This window comes from Hyalella azteca, unplaced genomic scaffold (assembly GCF_000764305.2).
Source record: "Hyalella azteca isolate HAZT.00-mixed unplaced genomic scaffold, Hazt_2.0.2 contig2628, whole genome shotgun sequence".
Lineage (NCBI taxonomy): Eukaryota > Metazoa > Arthropoda > Malacostraca > Amphipoda > Hyalellidae > Hyalella > Hyalella azteca.
In genome coordinates, this window is record NW_025932895.1 from 196,021 (window position 1) to 218,361 (window position 22,341).

A 22,341-nucleotide genomic window follows, 5' to 3' on the forward strand; every position below is an offset into this window, starting at 1 on the left:
CATTGATCTGGACGCCCCTACTGCTCGCATGACCTTCCCAAGCGTCGCTCATTGCCACCAGCGCCGCAGTTTTATTCCGTTGTACACTTCTTTGGGAGGGAATGGACTGAACCGTTGAGAAACATCTATCGCGTACAGTTAATAATTATCGTTCATTATGCTTCTGCTGTCGTCTGGCCCAGTTTCTAGGATTCATTACGAAGATAAATCAAGGTGTAAGAAATCACTTATTCGATCAGCACCTAATTAGACAGCCGGCTTATAGACTGAAAAATTCGTTGCGGATTAAAAACCCTTTATTACATATTCATATTGACACACAGTTCCGGTTAAGATGTGTGAATTATTTTCAGTTAACCGTGACGTCAAGAATTGTTTCTGAAATAACTTCGAAGAAAATAATGACAGTGGTGCGATCATTATCATTCTAGTAAGTACTTCAGCGTATCACCGACTCTCCTAGCCACGTTTAAATTCAACGAAAGTAAACTTTCCAAGACTATCCTGGATTTTGTTTCTGAAAGCCACATAAAAAACTGACACGAAGCATCACTCGCGTTGGGCTTCTTCTGCACAACGTCAGCATGACATATCTACACGAGTTCAGTGTCTGAAAAAAGACTGAATATTTCTACAAACTTCTTTATCGGCGTCCGCGTGCTCGTATGAACGCAGAAATCTACATCACTTATTCTGGTATTCACATGTTATTCGAATAAAGTATGAAAAAGTTGATTAAGGATCAACCCTCAAATTTTGGTTGACAATTCAAGTCGATAACATGTGAACGAACATACTTTTGCGATGAGAAGCACGAAATTCTTCCAAATATTACCTGCAATGTGTAAATGAAACTCTTAATACATTCATTTGTTTATGGCAGCAAGATCTGTTGGAATTTACTTCTCCTTTTGCCAACGACATGCTCAAGAACGATTACACGAAAATTTAACAGTTCAACACAAGAATAAAGATCGAAAGAATCGGGAGCGGCGTTATACCTGAATGGAACCTTTGAAAAGATCCAATTACAAATGATAATTTCAACAAATATCCGCACTCTTAACCCAATGTCGCCGTATGTCACTCTCCGGGAACATAACTTTCAACTTAAAGTATACGTAAACTATTGAGTGTAGCAACCTGATGACGTTTGTATGCAACAGAGAACATTTTAAAGTTGTACGTGGCGGCAACCATCAGTGCAAGTCATTTTGCGCTCACTAGAACGTATCCTTTTTGGGAAGTAGGCTTGTGGCAATATTGCTCCGGTTACTCATGTCAGGTGGTAGAGGGATAAATATTAGAAAAAGCTAGAGCTGCAACTTTTTTACCGAGAATAAGTCGGATATCACAGAACAGAATCGCGAATTGATCAAGAAAAACTAAAAGTACCAAGGTTGTCAGTGGATACTCATAAAAGAATTACTTTATATAAGCTTGGCTTTAATTTTGGTGGGAATGAGGGAGAGTTCAGTGCTTGTCGAGGGCCTTCTCGAGGAGAGCGTTCATGTTGGTGACGACGGTGCGAGGGTCGTCGACCAGCCCAGCGATCACTAGCGCGTTGCTGAACAGCTGCACACAAATGTTCAATAGTACAATTCTCGACCAAGAATTATGAGCACCAGTCCTATCAAAACAAAATATAATTTATCACTTTAAATGAACGCACATGAGATTTCAAAATGTGATGACATAATAATTGTTTCCTCATATGCTATTGCTGTTTATCAAGAGGTGCCGTTGTTAAGCGACTATGCAAACAAGAATAAGGTCCATCTGACCTCAGTTTGCGTCTTCAGACTCAAGACGCAAATTAAGAGAGAATCACTAAGGTTGACGCGGAAGTGATACGCGGAAACAAATTCATGAAATGAATACGCTATGAATTCGGGAAATGTAAAAACTGTATTCAAACAACAGAAAATAAAATATCCAGTAGATAGAGGAATATCAAATTTTAAAATTAACACAATAACTATCTTGCAAGTTAGTTTATTAGACCTCGAGATTCAACTAAAATTTGTTTCAAACTTACCTGCTTGGCGACTAGGGCAGCCAGGTCTGGGTTGCTGGTGCGTAGTTTGTTCAACTTTACAATCACTGGATGGCTGGAACAGGGAAATATGACTTACATTCACAGAAAAGTACTAAAACATAGCAGATTTTGTTCACAAAAAAGTAAAAACAGTATAATTTCGTATAAGAAATATTTTGATTATTGGCAGCAACGTTCGCATTCGTATAAAATAGGTGATCAACAAAACTCGGGGCCCACATTAAACAAAGTTGTAACAAACCTGGGGTTAATTTCCAGAGTGGGCTGCAGCAGGCTGAAGCGAGTGTGTTCAGGGATCTGAGTGAAACGGAAATATTTTTTAAAAAACAAATCTTTTAGTACACTCGTAATATGAAACAGTCGATCTATTCTATACGTCAATTGAACACAGTTTACTGATAGTAACTCGGAACAGTCGATCTTTCCTACGTCACTTGAACACAGTTTACTGATAGTAACTCGGAACAGTCGATCTTTCCTACGTCACTTGAACATAGTTCACTGATAGTAACTCGGAACAGTCGATCTTTTCTACGTCACTTGACCATAGTTCACTGATAGTAACTTGGAATAGCATTAATGACGGGTAATGTGTCATGCATAGAAGGTTAAAGACCTGAGAGAACTGGGTGCGGACGAAGTGGCGTGCTGAGGCCATCTCCTCGACCGTGACGACGCATGGATGAGCCACGAGGCGGGAGGTCGTCTTCACCCCGTAGCATTTCCCCGCCAGCGTCTCCTTCAGGTAATCCATAAGGCCGCTTGTCTCCAGCTTACCTAAGCCTTTCTCTGGGCAAACGCATGAACGTTATCGATTCATATTTGATTACTTAAAGGTCAGCATCAACATGTGATGATCTTCTGTGAATAAATGTACATACTGCACACGAACTTACCTAATTGATTTGAAAAATAACACCAGGAAATCATTCATTTTCATTTAAAAAACTATGTATTAATTTCTCTCAAAGTATTCTACCAATACTATTTTATGATAATTGGGACAATCTATCAATTTTATGTTTCATTATCCCATTTCGGATTAATTTAATACCAGCCTTGATGCAAATGAGACTCACCATCGTCATATTTGGCTTCGTCCTTGTCTCGTCGCATATCTTTCTCTGCACTGACGATATTCTTGCCGTTGACCTGACGAAGTTGCATGAGGACGACCTCGTCGTAGCTTTCATAGCAGAACAACACGTCAACGCCGCGTTTCTGGAGAAACATCAAATACGGTCACACGTGCAGCGCGTGAAGTAAACTAAATAAAGTGTAACTGTGTAAGCATGAGCAATTTTCCAAAATGCTAACCAGCAGTAACCAGACTCACACTCACCGTAGTCCGTATTTAGATTCACCTACACGTATATTCTAATACAACAACAACAACAACTTTATTCTAATACAACAATATGCATAGCTCTGAAATACAATCATTCTCCTCAAAACATCATCAACAAATAACTCACAGTAACAACCCTCTCACCTCAAGCATATTTTGAATAATAAGATACACCAAATGTTTTAAAAACACTTACAAACCAGGAACCTCGTTTAGGAACAAATTCAAATCTTTACAACTCGTCAATGACACTCAACAATATCATCATATTTTTTTCAGCATTTTGCAACAAAAACTCTACATTGAAATCGAAAGTCCGCCATAAAAACTCATAGGAGCATTGTAATACTATTACCGATCAAAACTTGAAAAGATTTACATTCAACACATTTCTAAATAATTAGCACTCAAAAGTTTTGAGCTCATAGTGAAATCGTCATCCTCATCTCTTAATTGCTGAATTAATTGCTGAAGCATAAGTTTTGAAGTGTCTTAACTGCACTCACTTTAAGTGCCTCGAAGTAAGGACTCTGCTCAGCCAGTTCTCGGCTCGGTGCAGCCAGATAATAAACGTCTTGTTGAGTCTCAGGCATCTTAGCGATGTATTCAGTGAGGCTGATGCGTTCACCGCTGGGCCTGCTGCTGCTCTCGTACACCAGCAGACGTGCGATCTCTTCCTTCTCCATCTGCTCCGACGAGCTGATGATTCCTGTACACATTGGTATTATAATATAACAATAATATAAATGAATTATAAATTCATTACTCGACGAGCTAATGATTCCTGTACACATTGGTATTATAAAATCATTACACTACGAGCAGATGACTCCTGTACACATAAACCTCATGTCTAACTTTCCTCTGCAGCAAAAATAACTTATATACTTTAAGCAGTGGTGGGCACAGCTAACCTAAAAGTTAGCTTCGATAACGCTAAACCGATAAATCACCAAAAAATGTAGCGGAATTTGCCGCTAACCGCTAACTTTTAATATATTAAGGTTACACCATAAATATTAAGGTTACACCAGGGTTACACACTCCTTTTACTCTGGCTTGCTCTTCGCCTTCATCTCCTCGAGGTGATGATTGTTGCCCTTCATGAACATCAGCTTCTCAAAGTTGGCATCTGACAGGGTGGCTCTCTTGGCACTCAAGATGTCCATGCCTATGGAAAAGAGGCGCTCAGCTGCAGCACTGGATGGGATGACTGTGTTGTACTTAACGAAAAGGTTCATCAACACCTGCTCGCCCAAGAAGGCAACGTCAGTCAATTCCTCCTTCGAGCTGCTTTCCAGCCTGGTCTTCACCAAATTCTGTGCCTTGGACTTAAGTGACCCGTGGCTCCTCCTGCACTCCATGGGCTGAGTAATGCTGCTGAAGAAGTCATCTTCCCCATCCTCGTCATTGCTGGTGGTGCTGCTGCCCTCCTCAACGGTCTCCCTCAGGGCTGTCTCCACGGCGGTCTCCATGGCCTTCTGTACCCTGCTGAGATGGCTGTGATTATGCTTTTCCAGCCAGAACAGGCGAAACAGTTTAGGGTGGAAGGCTGCTGCCAGCTGGCACTCCTTGTCTTCTAGGAGGGACCCAAACCTTTTCGTGGTGCCTGCCAGCATTGCGTCTACCATGCAGAGGACTGCAGTATAGGTGTGGGCGTGGCACATGGCTTACGATACTTAACATTAAATCAGAGATTTTTAAACATTTTTAGCGGACTTCCAGTTAGCGGAACTAAATTTAGCGGAAGCTAATTGGTCCGCTAAAGGTTTTCAAAGTTAGCTGAACAGCTAATCCGATAAGGAAAAAGTTAGCTTCGCTAATTAGCGGTTAGCGGATTAGCGGAACTGTGCCCACCACTGACTTTAAGTCAATGTTGAAGTTCGAAAAGATCGATTTTAATCACACACACTATCAGAATGCTCAAGAAATGTTTCTTGGAAGCCACAACAAAAGTTTCATACAAACCCGGGAGCAAACACCTAGATGCGCAGTACACTAAAGAAAAAGAATGGGTTATGTTGTAAAAAATAACGACACTTTCTTACCCACAGCACAAGCAAAGAGAGAAAGTAGCACTGATACAAACTTTTGTCACGCAAAACACGGTCATGGTGACGAACATAAGGTTAAAAGGTGCATCACTATTTGGACAAGGTATCACTCATTTCACTGACTGTATACACATTCAATAAGAAACCATATAATTTATTATAAAAACTGGGAATAAATAACTGAAATATCCTACGAATAGTCATTTCAAAATTCACTATGGGAGTTCTAAAGTTCTTCTGAAGCGACCTAATATGACATCCAATATTAGCTTATCAATATCAACATATTGATATGCACCTCTAATATGATGCATGTCAATATGCATGATACATGATAAATTTATCCGATGATAATAAAATATTGGTGTTTGACGGACATAACGACTGTGTTGAAAATAATGGCAGGGCGCACCTTCCTTAAGAAATATGCCATAGTCGTTGAAGAAGTCGATGTAAGACTTGGGATCTTTCCTGAGCTTGTCTTGCAGGAAGCGCACGCAGCGATTCTGGAGCACAGTGCGCACCTTCCTGATCACGGCGGAGTCCTGCAGCATCTCCCGGCTCAGGTTCAGAGGAATGTCTTCGCTGTCCACCACACCTGACAGGTGCAAGCACTGAGTCACCAAGTTTCATTTTATACTAAATATTAGCGAGAAACTTCATGTATTTATACGTACTTATATGTTTTATGAATAATAAGTGTTTTAAAAACTTAATTGATATTTTAAATCATCACTGTAATCCATACCTTTCTAAATAATAAGTGTCAACATCAGTCTCACACATTTGGTCAGCTTAGCCGAGAAGGAAGACTTAGAATTATAAAGCGTCAGAACATTTTAATCTCCTGCCAGAGAAAGTCCAATGAATTTAGTGCAGGTACTTCTAGCCGGCAATCGTGTTCGTATTCAAATGAATTGCGATGCATTGTTTTCTGACGAATAAGCTTACGTACTTGAACACTTTCATTGTACACAGTAGAATAGCTTTTGAAAATTTCATGAAGATTAAAGACCAACACAAAAGAAGATTAATTGAGGACAATTGATAGAAGAAATACGTTAGGGCCAGAGAGAGGATAAGGATGGATAGAAAAGTGGAGCAAGTATCAATACGGGAGCAGGGGAAAGAAGATACGGCAGAAGTGTAGCAGCTTTCAGCGGCTGAAGATACGGCAGAAGTGTAACAGTTTACAGTAGCTGAAGATACGGCAGAAGTGTAGCAGCATACAGCAGCATCTCACCTTTAACAAACCTAAGCCACTTGGGCATGACGCTCTCGGCTTTGTTTTTGATGAGGACGCGTCTGCAGTAGAGCGCCACGCCGCCCTCCACGCTGTCGCGCGTCAACTCGAACAAACCTAAACATATTTGTTCACAATAATCAATCAATAGAATAAGACATAGAATAGCGACCTGCTATTCGATCCGCACAAAAAAATTCAACATTTTCACTGTGTTACTTGAAAGTTACATTGCTTATAGAGTGAGGTCACATACTGACACATGACAACTTTGAACTCGAACAGCAATACAACTGAACAACAAAAGAGATCAAAATAAAATATTAAAATAACTTGTCTCCATAGGGAAACACAACACTTATGTTGACGATATTGACGATATGTACCGCCAATAAATAAAAATAGACTAAAGTATTTCTATTGGGAAACAGCCAACACGGTTGAAAATTCCAGGTCTTGTAAGGAGTAAGTTGGTAACATCCTATATAACAAGAACCTGAATAGGGCGCAGAAATGATACAATTTAAAAAATTTGTAACAAGCTAAAATAATTAAATCAAACTTTCAATCTGATTTGATTGATAATTAATCAAAAACGGCTTAAATAAATAACTTGACAATTAAGAACCTAATTTGGTCTCCAATATGTTTAAATTAAATCAAATGAATGAAACTTTGAAGAAATTCTGACCAGGTTTGCCCTCAGGGAAGTACAGGACACATCGCAGGTTGATGGGAGCGTCGGTCCTGTAGTGCAGGATGAACCGAGGGTTATCGTAGGACTGGCCGACAAACCGGTAGAACTCGTTGTGGTCTTCCTCCTTCACTTCCTGTGTAGTAAAGTCATCAGGATAATATGGTAATTATTTACATTTTATATATACATATATAGAATAAAGCATTAAATTCTAACAATAGCAAGAATTAGTACTTCAGAAATTTATTTTGGATAAATATTTTGGAGGTACTATGAGTGGATAAAATACAGATCAAATATTTCGAATACAATGGCTTCTTAGTACTAATAACATCTAACAGTCTATGTTAAAAAATCAATCAGCAAATTTCAATGCAAAGCTAGACCAATATTTAAATATTAAGAACCTATTCAGCCTCTCAATAAGCAGAAATTGTTTGTAATAGCTTGTGAGCAGATATATGACTTGGGAGCAGGTATTGCTGAAAAAAATATAACTCAGTACTCGCTGCAGTGAGTGACAGAGAGCGCATTTTCTCGTCGACGAAAACTTGAGGTCACGGATGGACGGACGGACAGACAGACGGACATGGTGAGCGCAATAGCGCATTTTTTCCATAAATGAGAAAATGCACTAAAAATATATCAGTACCCGCTGCAGTGAGTGACAGCGCGCATTTTCTCGTTGCCGAGTATCATGGATACTCGGACGTGAAGCCACAGACAGACAGACGGACATGACGAGCACAATTGCGCCTTTTTTTCCATAAATGAGTAAATGCACTAAAAATAACAGGGGCATAATCGGTAAATCTAAAATTACACATGAATATCTTATTTACCTTGGGATCGAGAAGCCACAAAGGCTTAATTGTGTTGACCTGTTCACCGTTAACTTCAATCGGAGCTCCAACAAAGCTGCTGTACTTTTTCAAGACTCCTGAAAATGATTTAACAATGGTTATGAAAGTGAAGTGATAAAGACGAGATATTCTTGAGGAAAAGCATGTGCCTATTTTAGATCAGGGATCATCAATCATTATTTACGACTGACCAGTGAACCAACTTAGTTTCCGGAAAGATGGATCGTAAAAACAATGACGAGCCACATCATAGTTCTGTTCGATATTTACTATCGCCAATTTCGTTAAATAAAGCATATATATATACTAGAGATTACCAATAGCGCAACACGCTTGCGAACTGCGGCTACGGACCTGATGCGATCTGCAGGGCCTAGCTAAGAACTCCCGCATTTGAGTCCATGCATCACTGGATATTTGTGATCAGAATTTTTTTAAAAGAAATCATACGAAGAAATTCACAAATATTTTAAAATTTTTAATGTGTTACCTTGCAAGTTACATTGCTTATAGAGTGAGGTCACATACTGACTAAATGACAGCTTAGAACTCGAACAGCAATAAAGCTGAACTACAAAACAACTCAAATGAAAATATTAAACTTGTCTGTCTTGACCATCTAGGGCAGGGTTTCGCGAAATTATTTTGATAGAGTACCACTAGAAGGTAATGTAGGAAATTCATGCCACCAGATATCTGCAAGGCACCTCTTATACTTCAAGCTAATAATATCTAGCATTGTATTTTAATTAATCAATGAGCTGCTAATTAGCATATCGGCTAAGTTTTCCGTTCATCGGTGTGCTGCAGGGACATGGCCTGTGGCGTGCAGCAACTGTTTTAAATCGTTGATAGATTATCTTATTTTCTAAAGAAATATGTAATAAAAATTGTTATGACCCCTTAAAATTTTGCATATCAAATGTCAGGCTCTTGAGTGCATAAATTTACTCTTGACTGTGTAACATCTCACAGCCACAACACCATCAACTCACTCTTGATTGTGTAACATCTCACAGCCACAACACCATCAACTCACTCTTGATTGTGTAACATCTCACAGCCACAACACCATCAACTCACTCTTGATTGTATAACATCTCACAGCCACAACACCATCAACTCACTCTTGATTGTGTCCTCGTCACTAAACTCGCGGTCCTGCACTTTGAGGTGGCAGATGACCTGCGTGCCAGGCTCGGCCTCGGGACATTCCTCCACAGTGTACGACCCGCACCTGCAGCACGGGGGAGACATGGACACACGTAACTTTGAATAAACTTTTAATCGGTGAATTAAGAGGTCAAACTTGCACCAAAAGCAATCCAAGGTAAATAATTGCTGTTTTCATGTCGCCGATGAAGTAGAAACGAGAAAGTGGTTTCAAATTTGACTTGACTATAACCTGATCAACAACATCAACATTTCAGGCTGTTGAAAAGCAAAAATTATACATTGTATCATTTCCAGGATGCTCATACAATTATAATTTAATATAAATTATTCAATTTCTAATGATTTCATGTTATCAGACTTTTTGAAAATTGGATTAAAGATATTTGCCAAGTAGAATCACTTTGAACTACGAGTCCCTCAAAGAAACCATACCCATCGCTGGACCACTTGTATCCCACAGCATCGTGGCCTCGGGTCCTGGTGAGCACGTCTACTCGCTCTGCCACCATGAACGCAGAGTAGAACCCAACACCAAACTGACCAATGATGCTGCTCGGATCTTCTGACGATGCCCCGCCTTTCATCTGCTCCACGAATGCCTGGAAAATTAGAATTACTTTAGATTAAATATTGTGCTACCTATTGAGCTAGTTAACAAGAAATTTAGTTACAAACATAAAATTACCAGATTTCACTTATTTCACTATTAAAAATGCTTCATAGATTTGTTTAGAAACACTACAATAGAATTAGTTCAAGCTTTGAATAATCTTATGGCATGATATTATCAGGAAAATAATTTATTGTTTTTAATTTAAGTGCGTAAGTTTGTATTGATTAGTTCTAATTAGTGGAATAAGGATGGCCTGAAGGCAACTGCATCACAATTGTCAAACCTTGGATCCAGAGCGGGCAATGGTGCCCAGATTAGATATAAGTTCCTCCTTGGTCATGCCAATACCAGAGTCTTGGATCGTCAGGGTTTTGTTATATTTATCAGTGCTGATGCTGATGCGCAGGTCTTTCTCTCCTAGGACCGCTCCTTTCCCTTGCACCGACTCGTACCTTGCCTGCATAGCATGAAGTATTACTTTCTTACCTGAATTACAGTAGGAGACTTGAAAGAAGACTTGAGGATTAACTCGACATATTTTTAACTTTTCAATCCAATCCCAATTCTGTCTGCAGCAATGTCTTATGATATTGTCAATGTGAATGAAAATTCAAGCTCCAAGTTACAACACAACATGAATTACCATGTCACAACAACAAACGCATACATACTTACTCTAGTATACCTATACATATATATAATAGACAGATCTTTTGCTGGAATCCATGAAATAATGGAAAATATAGTAAGCATTTTGTTGAGATGTCAGGATAAAAATTTTATGTTTTTTAACTCTTAGAAAATTTAGCTCTCCAAGCCATTTTAGAGATTGAGAAACCGAATGTAATAATTTATAGAAGGGCCACAAGAACTTGCCTTTTCTATGGCATCAGAGGCATTAGAGACAAGTTCTCGGACAAAAACTTCTTTATCCGAATACAGGGATTTAGCCACAATGTCAAGCAGCATTCGTGTCTCAGCCTGGAACTGATGCAGCTCTCCAGACAATGATGAGGGCGAGTTTGAAGAAGAGGGTTCTGAGGCTTCTTCCTGAGCTGTGCTGTAACAATATTGCTGCTGCCTCACACATGCTGCAAAACCTACAAATATCAACACATTAGCCATGTTATATTGAAAGTATAGATGAGATTTTACTTGCACACAATAAGACACAAAGTGGCAAGTAAATCCCATAAATTTGCAGAAATTTGGTCTCAGACGGTCAACTGTATGATGCTCCTAATAATTTGATTTTTCAGCTGAATCATGGTTTAAAACACAATTATATATAAATTTGTTTGATTTGAAATTTTTTTTAAATTGAGGATGCATTTGATGAGCTTATAGTCTTAAAAAAATGCCACAAAAAAGAGAAATTGTGAAGAGAGAGAGACACTGTGAGACAATTGTTCGACAATATTTTAATAGCAGCTGACATCTAAAATTTATAAAATTGGTTGCTAAGATATTTATTTAAGGCAAAATTTTCCAACATCACTGAGACATGGGTTGCTACTACAATTTAAGCTGCCCTAATCCAACACAAGAAAGACTGTCATTCTCTTCATATAACATGTTGTCATTCTTTCATCACCCTTTGAGATGCTTGAAAATTTTATTGAATAGCTTGATGGAGTGGTATCCATAAGTGATACCTACTTGATGCTTGTTCTCATAAGAAGTAAAATTTCTTAAACTTCTATATAGTCACTTGTTTAACAACTTCTATGTGTGACTTGATTTCTCAACTTGCAAATAACCTAGAAATTTAAAAGCAAAGAAAATTCTACAAAAGTTCATCATATCTATACAGAAAATGTTTCAGAGTCTAGCTCCATCGTCAGTTTGAAGATTCTAAGATGCTTATAAAATCACAAGTTGCTTATGAAATCAACCGTACAATTGAAAGTCACAGATCAAAAATTAAAAACCAAATTTACAAATAGGAAGTTTGAATTCAGCTTTTAGCTCATATTACATTAGAGACTTTGAATGGATAGGAGATTTTGAATCGTTTCTTTTGTGGCCACACAGCACAAAATGCACATATCTTGCCAGGCTCACTCCTTGTCACAAAAACCAAATAATACTGGTCAGAACTATAATTTTTAGGGTTTATTTGCCAAATATTACCTAAAAACTGTTTTTATAGCACTAATAAAATGTATTGTGGTTCAAGTTAGTTTCTTTAAAAAATAGATTGTTTCTACTGCACACTGGCAAATTTAGTACTGCTAGAAACTCAGTGGCAAAGTTATTGGCATTGACAGTAGTACTTATTACTAAAATTTTGCAGCTCCAAACCACAGATTTTCAAGAATCATTTATTAATCTACTCATCTACTCAGGATTTAAACTAATAAAGTATGACAATGCTGGTATCCATGATACTTTAGTGGTCTACTTATAAGACTCAAAAATGAACTCGAGGAAGAGTCTAAAAAGTCTCTGTTCCGGCACTTTGCTCCTAAGTGACATATTTTCAATGAATTTGAAATCTTTTGGCTTGATTGTGCATTTTTGAATGCATGAAGGACTAATAGGAGGCATATAATTCACCTAGGCTAGTGGGAATATCACAGTTCCAAGCCTCCAAACTAGGGGGATGGGAATGAGAGATGAACTCTAGTTGTAGCTCAGAGGGTAGATATACCGTCAACCGGGGCAACTCGGGACTGGCGGGGCAACTCGGGACGCACCTCCGACACGGCGTAAAACTGTTATAGTAGCGAAACTAATTGGAATATTGCAAAACTAAATATAGTGGCGTAAATGTCAACATTTTTCCTATCTATGTAACTCGGGACACTCTTTTTTTGCTTCTGGCACCTTACGAATAGCATATGGAATTTTTTTGAAGATGCCATTCGATAGCCCTCGCAAAGAGCTATAAAATGAGCCTAAACTTGTTTATGAAATGTTTCATCGTAAGAAGTTATTAACAAAAAACGCTCAAAACCGTCCCGAGTAGCCCCGGTTGACGGTACATTCTATGGACCATCATTGATTTGACAAGTTTCACACAAAATGTTGATTACAAAATGCAATTACTTACATCAGGTACATGCACGAAAAACTTTCCCCTCTGATCTTAATGAAAATTATATGGCTGAAAAGAGAAAAAATGTATAAAAATAGCATTTAAATGTAAGTGAAATATAAATAAAAGTGAAGAAGCTACAAATTTTTTCCTTCTTTAAATTATGTCTTAAAAATGGACAAATTTTTGGCACTTTTTCTGGAAAAATTATCATATCTAGGTTTCCTATAAGCCAATTCTAATGATTTTAGCACCATTAGAAAGCAGTTGTAGGCTATTTTATTCTAACTAAAATTAGTTTGAGACTTTGACTGCAGGTGGGTGGGGGAAATGGGTGCAACTGATAAATATGAATGATATGAATTAACCAAAAAAGAGAATTGAACAGAACAAATTCTAGTTTGATAAATAAATTATAAATAAATGATAAAAAATGAAATAAATAAAATATAAAAATGTTGTAGCAGCAAAACTAATTGAAATATTGCAAAACAAAAATAGTGGCATAAACTTTAACATTTTTCCTATCTATGTAGCATAAAGGAATTTGAGAAATCGTACATTTACTAGCTCTAAAAAATCCCTGATAAAATGTTGAAAAGTGATATTTCAAAAATTTACTTCTGTTAAGGTCTGCAGTAAAAAAGTATTTGCTGTATTAAAACATTTCACTTGAAAAAAGGTGCAGACAAGCTTTAAAATTTTATTAATTAAATTTTCATACCTCAATCCAAAACAAATTGGCGGCCATTTTTGCACTATAGGGTATTATGGGACACCGCCCCGGGGAAATACAGGACACTTCCAAAAAAGCATTTACAGTAGAACCTTGGTTAGCATAGGCTCCAGTCAACAAAAAAATCAATTAACAAAAAAAATTTTGATTACATTGTGCTGTAATCAAAATTAATTAATTCTATATACTCAGCCAAAAAAATTTACTTGATGAAAAATTAATGCATCATCAGTCATCATAAAATTGTGCATAGAACATCATAGGTACCGTAAACTGGGGTAACTTTGACTCCCGGGGTAACTTTGACCACTTTTGGTTTTTTAACAAAAACCCCCAAAACTCAAAAACTATTTGACATAGAAAAATTTTGTCAATGGGCATTAAAGGCCTAATACTGAGGCTACGTAACACAATAGAAAGATTTAAAAAGTTTGCATATCTAATAGGTTAAAAAATTAAAAATGTGACCCATGAAAAAGAGTTATTATTTAAAGCCTGTTGGAGTACCCCCTCCAATTTTTTAATTTTTTGGTAAAATAACTCCAGGTTTTGATGCATTGTAGTAGAACTCTTCTAGTTACATATGCAAAAGACAAATTTGAGGAAAGTGTCATACTTTGCAAATGGGGGGTGCCGCCCCCCAATGGGGTAACTTTGACCACCTAATGGCAGCCGTGATGGGGTAACTTTGACCACCTAATGGCAGCCGTGATGGGGTAACATTGACCGGCTTGAAAATAAAGTTAAAATTACCATAGGTACCGGTACCTATATAACATATTTTATGTTTGATACACCTATTAATGTTATTTTCTTCATGTTTCAGACTCTACAGAGTCTTGTATATGGTAATTTTAACTTAATTTCCAAACCGGTTAATGTTACCCCGTCACAGCTGCCATTAGATGGTCACATTTTGCCCATTTGGGGGTGGCGCCCCCCATTTGCAAACTATCGACACTTTCTTAAAATTTTTCTTTTGCATATGTAACTAGAAGAGTTCTACTACAATGCATGGAGTTATTTGGAGTTATTTTACCAAAAAATAAAAATGATTTTACCACCCGGTCAAAGATACCCCCAGAGCTGGGGTAAAAAAGACCAGCAATTTTTTTTTAATTACTTCAAAACTATGAGAGGCAGAAGCCAGCAATTTATGGTGAGTGAAGCTAGAGTATAGACCTGTATTTTGCATGGTTCAATTTAAGTTTAACTTATCTAGTAAAAAAATGGCATCATATTGAAAAAAAGTGGTCAAAGTTACCCCAGTTTACGGTAGCATTGTGCACAGGGCAACAGAATGAAAAGTAATCAACCTAAACTTTGATTTATTTCTCCAAAAAATATGATGGTTGTCACTAACATATTCCTTTCTGTTTCAGGTATGTTATTTACAATATTTATTTTTTGTGTGAATAGTGAATTCACTTGGCCCAATCAAAACAGTGCAAAATTACAAGCCCAGTCCTGTACTGTAAGGTTTCAAATGCAGAAGAAATGATGTATGGCTGCAGCCTGCAGATATGATGTTTGCAGTGGACAAGGTTCTTGTCAATGCTCAATGGCATGTCCATGGATATGGTAATATCACATTGATCAATAATACGGTAATGTGTGGATATGATATGATAATATCAAATCAATAAAGGAAAAACAGACATAAAGAAGAATAACATAAACATGTAGAATAACAGACAAGTAGAATAACATACATGTTATACTACATCTACATCATCTACAAAGGAAAAGGAGGACTTCTGACTTCAGAGTACTGTTAGTATTGGATTACACTCTGCATGCTTCAAATGTTTTAAAATCAAGTTTTCCAAGTGTCCTGAATTGCCCAGTTCCCATGAGTAATTTGGGACGCTTTTCTTTTGCATCTGGCACCTCGCGAAAAGCATATAGAATTATTTCAGAGATGCCATACTAGGACTGGAAAAGTCCTATTTTTCCTGAAATATCACGGCTCTAATATCATAATTTCAGTAGGTATAAAATCTTGCAGCTCTAATGTCATGTATTTCTCTTTGATTGCAAAAATCATGGTTTGCACTTCACAATGTGTAAACATGTCATTTCAACATCCAAAATCTTTCCTTGAAGATCGCATAGTTGCGGTAGCATCAGAACGGTCAGATTGCAATATCATGTGTTCAGTTGTGGAGCTGCCACTTAAGTGAAGACAAATGTTAGTGTTGCTGTTTGATGACTGTTTTTAGAATAAAATTAGAGATTTTGGGCATCATGGGCACAGGACTTTGGAAATAAGTTTGTGGCTTTTAAATGGCTTTTCATGGCCGAAATATGGAATTCACGGCTTGAAGAAATGGAATCACGGCTGGCAAACCCATAAAACCACAGCTCAAAAAATCCAGTTGCGGCTTGCCAAGTACCGTCAAACGGGGTAATAAGGGATGGTTTTGAGCATTTTTTGTTAACAACTTCTTACCGTGAAACATTTCATAAATGAGTTTGAGCTCATTTTAAGGGGAGCATCTCGGTCACAGAAAAACTTTTTTATTTACAGATGGATCACTTTGAAACTTGGTACACATATGTAAAACAGAAATCTAAGAACTTTTTGTTCATGTAAATTTTTCAAAAAATAAAAGAAGACATGAAATTCATAGAAAACAAGAAAAGGGGATACTTTAAAATAAAAATCTATCTTCTCATACAAATATCATGCTACAACATTGAGACACGTATCATTCAATTTGTAAAGACCATATCTAAAAAATGACCTTTCTCATTTTTCAAAATTTTGGTTTTTGTGGGTGGGGGAAAGGGGGATTTATTGTCATCTTTTCAATTTCCCCCCTCCACCCCCTCCCCTTTTTGCAGAATATAATCCAAACAATATCAAAATAAAAAAGTGCAAACATCATTTTGTAAAGCTTTAATTTATAAATCAAACGGTACATCTCTCATTGCGGTAGCTTGAAAATCATAGGAGGAGATAGATTTCTAAGATGAAAATTGCAACTTTTCAGGAGAGCCTATAAACCAGCGACTGGCGGCATGCGCGCTATGTAAAGGCATGTAACGTAGCTTGGATACCAAAGGTAAGCGTTATTTCACTCTGAAGTCACTCAGCGATGCAGAGAACGACTGCATGCACACCTTCCAGCATGGCAGCTTGTCGCTGACTGAGCTTCGAGGCCACAGACTGCACATTTATAGAACCCGGACAGAATTTTTCTCATAGGGTTTTGTTAAAGGGCTCCACCACCCCCCACCCTTCAGAATCTGCCATGAACACATTAATCAATGTACAGAGATGGTTTTGGTACTGTTGGATAGGTCAGAATGTCAGCTTTAAGATGAGACTAAAAACCAGAAAAGCCAAAATTGTTGGTTTTGGACCAAGACAATGGTCCCCTTAAAGGTCTTGCAAGGGCTCGTATGGCATTTCCAAAAAAATTCCATTCCATATGCTATTTGTAAGGTGCTAGATGCAATATAAAAGGCTCCTGAATTAATCTGGAAATGGGGTAATAAGGGACACTCTAAATAAAAATTGATTTTAAATGTCTGAAGCCTGCAAAGTGTACTTGTCTATTACTAACAGTACTCTGAAGTCCTCCTTCCTTTGTAGATGATGTAAATGTAGAATAAATGACAGTTTCTGTGATTTTTACTTGTTTCTTTCTTTATTGATATAATATTACTTTATCCATACCTACACTCACAGTGCCTTTTACTCTACTAATTGATTGTATTTACTAAGAATTTAAAAGCAAAGAAAAGTCCACAAAAATTCATATCTTTATAGAAAACGTTTCGGAGACCAGCTCCATCGTCAGTTCGTATAATCTAGAATCACAAATCAGAAGTCACAAATTAATACATTGAAAGCACAGAACAAAATTAAAAACCTAAATTTACAAGTAATAGATGAAGCAAAAAAAAACTATCTATTAACAATTTCAAGGGGATAGGAGCTAGCAGCTGAATTCAAACTGGGCCTAAGTTTAAAGATGTACAGCGATTCTAAAATGCGCAAATCGGAAGTCCCGGAGGTAGAAGCTAACACCCTAAAGTCACTGTCAGAAACGGGGACATCACACTGCTCGGCGTGAGCGCGCACAGCCGAATGAGGTGGGCGCGATAGCAACTGTCCGGTTCTACAACTCCTGCCCTTATGCTCAGAGACCCTGGAATAAAGATTACGTGACGTATGTACATCTTTAAACTTAGGCCCAGTTTGAATTCAGCTGCTAGCTCCTATCCCCTTGAAATTGTTAATAGATAGTTTTTTTTTGCTTCATCTATTACTTGTAAATTTAGGTTTTTAATTTTGTTCTGTGCTTTCAATGTATTAATTTGTGACTTCTGATTTGTGATTCTAGATTATACGAACTGACGATGGAGCTGGTCTCCGAAACGTTTTCTATAAAGATATGAATTTTTGTGGACTTTTCTTTGCTTTTAAATTCTTAGTTAATTTGCGATTTAAGCAAACAAGTGATATATATTCATTGATTGTATTTGTGTTTCTAGATCTGAACTTCTTCTGAACTGAATTTTGGGAACTGATGATGGAGCTGGACTCCAAAACGTTTTCTCTTATAAAGATATGGTGAATTTTTGTAATATTGTTTTTGCCTTTAAATTCCTAGTTAACTTGCGATTTAAGCAAACAAGTGATTTTAATATTTATCCATACATTACCATATTATTAATGTGATATTACTGTATCCTTGGACATGCCATTGAGCATTGACAATGACCTTGTTCACTGCAAGCTTCATATCAGCAGCCATGTAGCATTTCTTCTGCATCTGTAAGCTTACAAGATGGCTTGTAATTTCACACAATTTTAATCAAGTCAAGTGCTTTCACTCTAACAAAAAGATAGTAAAAAACATACCTGAAACAGGAAGGAATATTTTAGTGACAACCATCATATTTCTTGAAGAAATAAATCATAGTTTAGGTTAATTACTTTTCATTTTTTGTTGCCTAGTGCTCAATTCTATCAATGACATTCTATGTGCTATTTTGTGATGACTGATGCAGTAATTTTTTGTTGAGTGAAATTTTTTCACAGAGTGAGGTAAATGTAATTGAAATTCTTTGTTTTTAATTGATTTTTTCAGTAACTGGAGCCTTTGCTAACTAAGGTTCTACTTCAAATGCAATTTTATGGGTGTTCCTTATTACCCCAGGGGGGTGTCCCTTATTACCCTATTTTGCAGAATTGCAGAAATGGCCACCATTTTTTCTTGGAATTAGATATGCAAATTCTGTCAATCATATTATTAAGCCAACACCAGTATGCAACTTTTATGTAAGTAAAATTTTTCAATATGACAAATATTTTTTCTGCTACAGACCTTAGCAGAGGTACTTTTGACAAAATCTCACTTTTCACACTTTTTTTCAGGGATTTTTTAGAGGTAATAAATATATGATTTCTCAACGTGCATTATGATGCATAGGAACATGAAAATGTTGAACTTTATGCCACTTTTTTAACTTTTGCAATATTTTAATTAGTTTAGCTGCTACAACTTTCTACAAAATGTTGGAGGACTGTCCTTTATTATCCTACCCATCCCTTATTATCTCGTTTGATGGTAGATATATTCCATGCCTTGCAATAGCAGGGTGCCCCAGTGTAGAGGGTGCAAGCAGGGTTGCCAAGATATGTTTTTCAGCCAAAAGCGTCACCAGCCATTTTCAAGATCCATCGCCAGGTAATGTTTAATAAGAAAGTGCTGCAAGCAACTTTAATAGTATATCCTTTACTATCCATGCACCGAAATACTTACACAGAACGTACTAACTGATTTCTGGACAAGCTTCACTGCATCCTGATCCTTCTGGCATACCAGAAACCTTACTGTGTACGCTTGTGATCCTTCAGATTTCCAGTAATTTCAAGTTATTTCTCATATGCAATAATTTTAATCCAAATGTGTTAGCAAGATCTTCAGAAGACATAAATTTTGCTGCCAATATGTTACCAAAGATCTTGCAAATTTGCAATATTCATCCACTTTCTGGCTTCTGCATAGGTGGGACTGCCATACAGATACAATAGCCCTTGTAAAGAACCTTTAAAATGAGCCCAAAGTCATTTACAGAAAGTTTCATGGTAAGAAACTAAGAAGTTATTGACAGTAGATAGGGTAAACGCGGTATATTCCGACACATTAAGGACGCATCGAGAAATGAAAAACTATAAAAAAAAACGTATGCGTTACGTAAGTTCTGTTGCCTTCACATGACTCTCAAAACACTTCACTACGCATCAGCAACGATGAAACGTCACAAAATGTTGAACTTAAAGGATTCCTAATATATTCACAGACGTATTTAAAAGTCTCAAACCATAATATTCTTCCTATAAAAACAGTTATTCACTATTTGGTAGAGCCATGTCAACTGTCAAATTTGACACATTTTTTGATTATCTCACCACATGGCATGCATTGTCTCTCTTTGGATCTCAATATTTTCCCACTAGATGGCCAAGACCTAGTGTTTTTGCAGTATTTTGACACGCAAATGTATGACATCACCATTTCAAGTTTTCAACCATCAATGAACGCATGGAACTAAAACAAAGCTTAATATAAAGGAAAAGCTGGGGAGGTGACGGAATTACCTACGATGTCGGAATATACCGCGTTTACCCTACCTTCTTACATTTACCAACCAAAATGGCTGCCAATACCGGCCATTGTTACAGCCTTACAGGAATACAATTTAATTGATTTTTTTTACCATATTTTGTTCTTTTGATTGGCTTTAAATAGGTAAGTATAAAATATTTTGCTCAAATGTGGAATTGGAATAGAAATTGGCAAATGAAATACAAGATTAGACTGAAGATCTTAGTCCATTTTCTGTTTTAACTTAAACTGAGATGAAAATCCCTGGACCCTAGTAATATAAATATTTTAATTAATTTTGTTTTTTATTACAATGTTACTTACACTATTGTCACTAAAAAAATCACTCTGATATAGTGGCAAACCAGAGCTTTTTTAGAATCAGTTCATTTTTAATTTCCTAATTTACTCAAGATTTAAACCAATTTCTCAAGTATGATAATGCTGGTATCCAGGATACTTTACTGGTCTACTTATAGGACTCAAAAATGAACTTGAGGGAGAGTCTAAAAAACTCTCTGCTTTGTCACTATGGATGCTAGTATCCAGGATACTTTACTAGTCTACTTATAGGACTCAAAAATGAACTTGAGGGAGAGTCTAAAAAACTCTCTGCTTTGCCACTATGCAGTGATATCATTATATCATTTATATGCAATCATTGCAATGCAACAAATAGTCTGAATTCTGAAAGTGACATCCATGATCCAGATACAGACTTACGTCACAGATCAAAAAAATTGCTTGCTTTTGCAATTAAAAAGTTATGGGCCTTAGCCTACGTCCTACTTAGGCCTATCTGCAATAATCAGCCTAACGTCAAAGTGATCAAACATAATTTTTAACTATACAGACATTATTGAGACATACGTTTGTTAGCGATAGCCTTACCAGTAGTAACTAACTATACTATGACAGTAGGACTTACGTGGTGTAACTACAATTTTATTTATTTTTGCTAGTTTAGTCTGTCTCTGTGAAGGCGGTGCAGAAACTAGACTTCGAAATGATGTAGCATTATTAACATTTGAAATAGGACGAACTAAACCACAAACACGGAAACAGGATGAATATCTTCTTAAATGCGAACAACTTTTCCCCGAGGAAATCATAATGAATAAACAGTGAACAGACTAACGTCAACAGACGAACGAAGTGCCGAGACAAAATGAGCGCAGCAATTGCGACTGCCGGCATACGAATTGAAAGTCCGGGCTCCGGATTCTGGAACACACGCATCAAATGCCCGGAAAGCCGACCTAAAGCACGAACACCGGAAGTAGTGGTAGCCATGATTGAGTAATTGACGTTGTTGCGTTTTATATTGAAACGTACAAACAAAATTTTGCGCAAGTCCACCATCTCATATTTTACTTTCTGAACGGATCTGAATGAAATTTAAAACATGTTACCAAAGCATAGCGCTAGTCTATGAATTTTTACGTTACGTGATCGCTATACGGGGCGGGGCATAGCTGGAATTGAGCAGGGTGAATAAGATTTGAAAATAATAAGCAATTAGAAGAGTGGAAGGATATGGGTGAAGAAGCATGGGATGGAGAAAAGTGACATTCGCAGAGTACGAGAGTAAGAAGTGATGTGTAATGACTAATGAGCGGGCAGAGGCTGTCTAGTCCTGCAGATGAGTGAATATAAAGACGGGGTTGGAATGCCATTGAAGCCTAGATTTTCATTTGTTATTCACGCCTATTCTTCAGTCGCTTCGGATATTCACGAGAATACTTTTCAAGTGAAAATTACTACTAGTTGGCTAGGGAGACGAGAACTTTCTATCGAGTTTATTGATAAATGAATGCACGTTGCGCTGATGACTTGTCTAAAAATATGACCGGTAGTTGACACGCATCACAATCCCAATAAGACGG

The 22,341-nt window shown here is 37.2% G+C and overlaps 1 protein-coding gene across 1 annotated transcript; it reads right to left on the bottom strand.

Annotated features, from left to right (window-relative positions):
- Positions 1-1,260: 1,260 nt before the first annotated feature.
- LOC108674222 (heat shock protein 75 kDa, mitochondrial) lies at positions 1,261-21,908 on the bottom strand. The gene is made up of 15 exons (XM_018162152.2): positions 21,384-21,908; positions 10,930-11,153; positions 10,337-10,510; positions 9,873-10,039; positions 9,392-9,501; positions 8,244-8,341; positions 7,396-7,534; positions 6,705-6,821; positions 5,874-6,059; positions 3,914-4,116; positions 3,139-3,280; positions 2,676-2,848; positions 2,301-2,356; positions 2,039-2,111; positions 1,261-1,575 (listed from the first exon to the last, which is right to left on the bottom strand). Exons 1-15 carry the CDS (start codon positions 21,565-21,567, stop codon positions 1,474-1,476), a joined length of 2,148 nt encoding a protein of 715 aa, XP_018017641.1. The 5' UTR covers positions 21,568-21,908; the 3' UTR covers positions 1,261-1,473.
- Between the last annotated feature and the right edge of the window lie 433 nt (positions 21,909-22,341).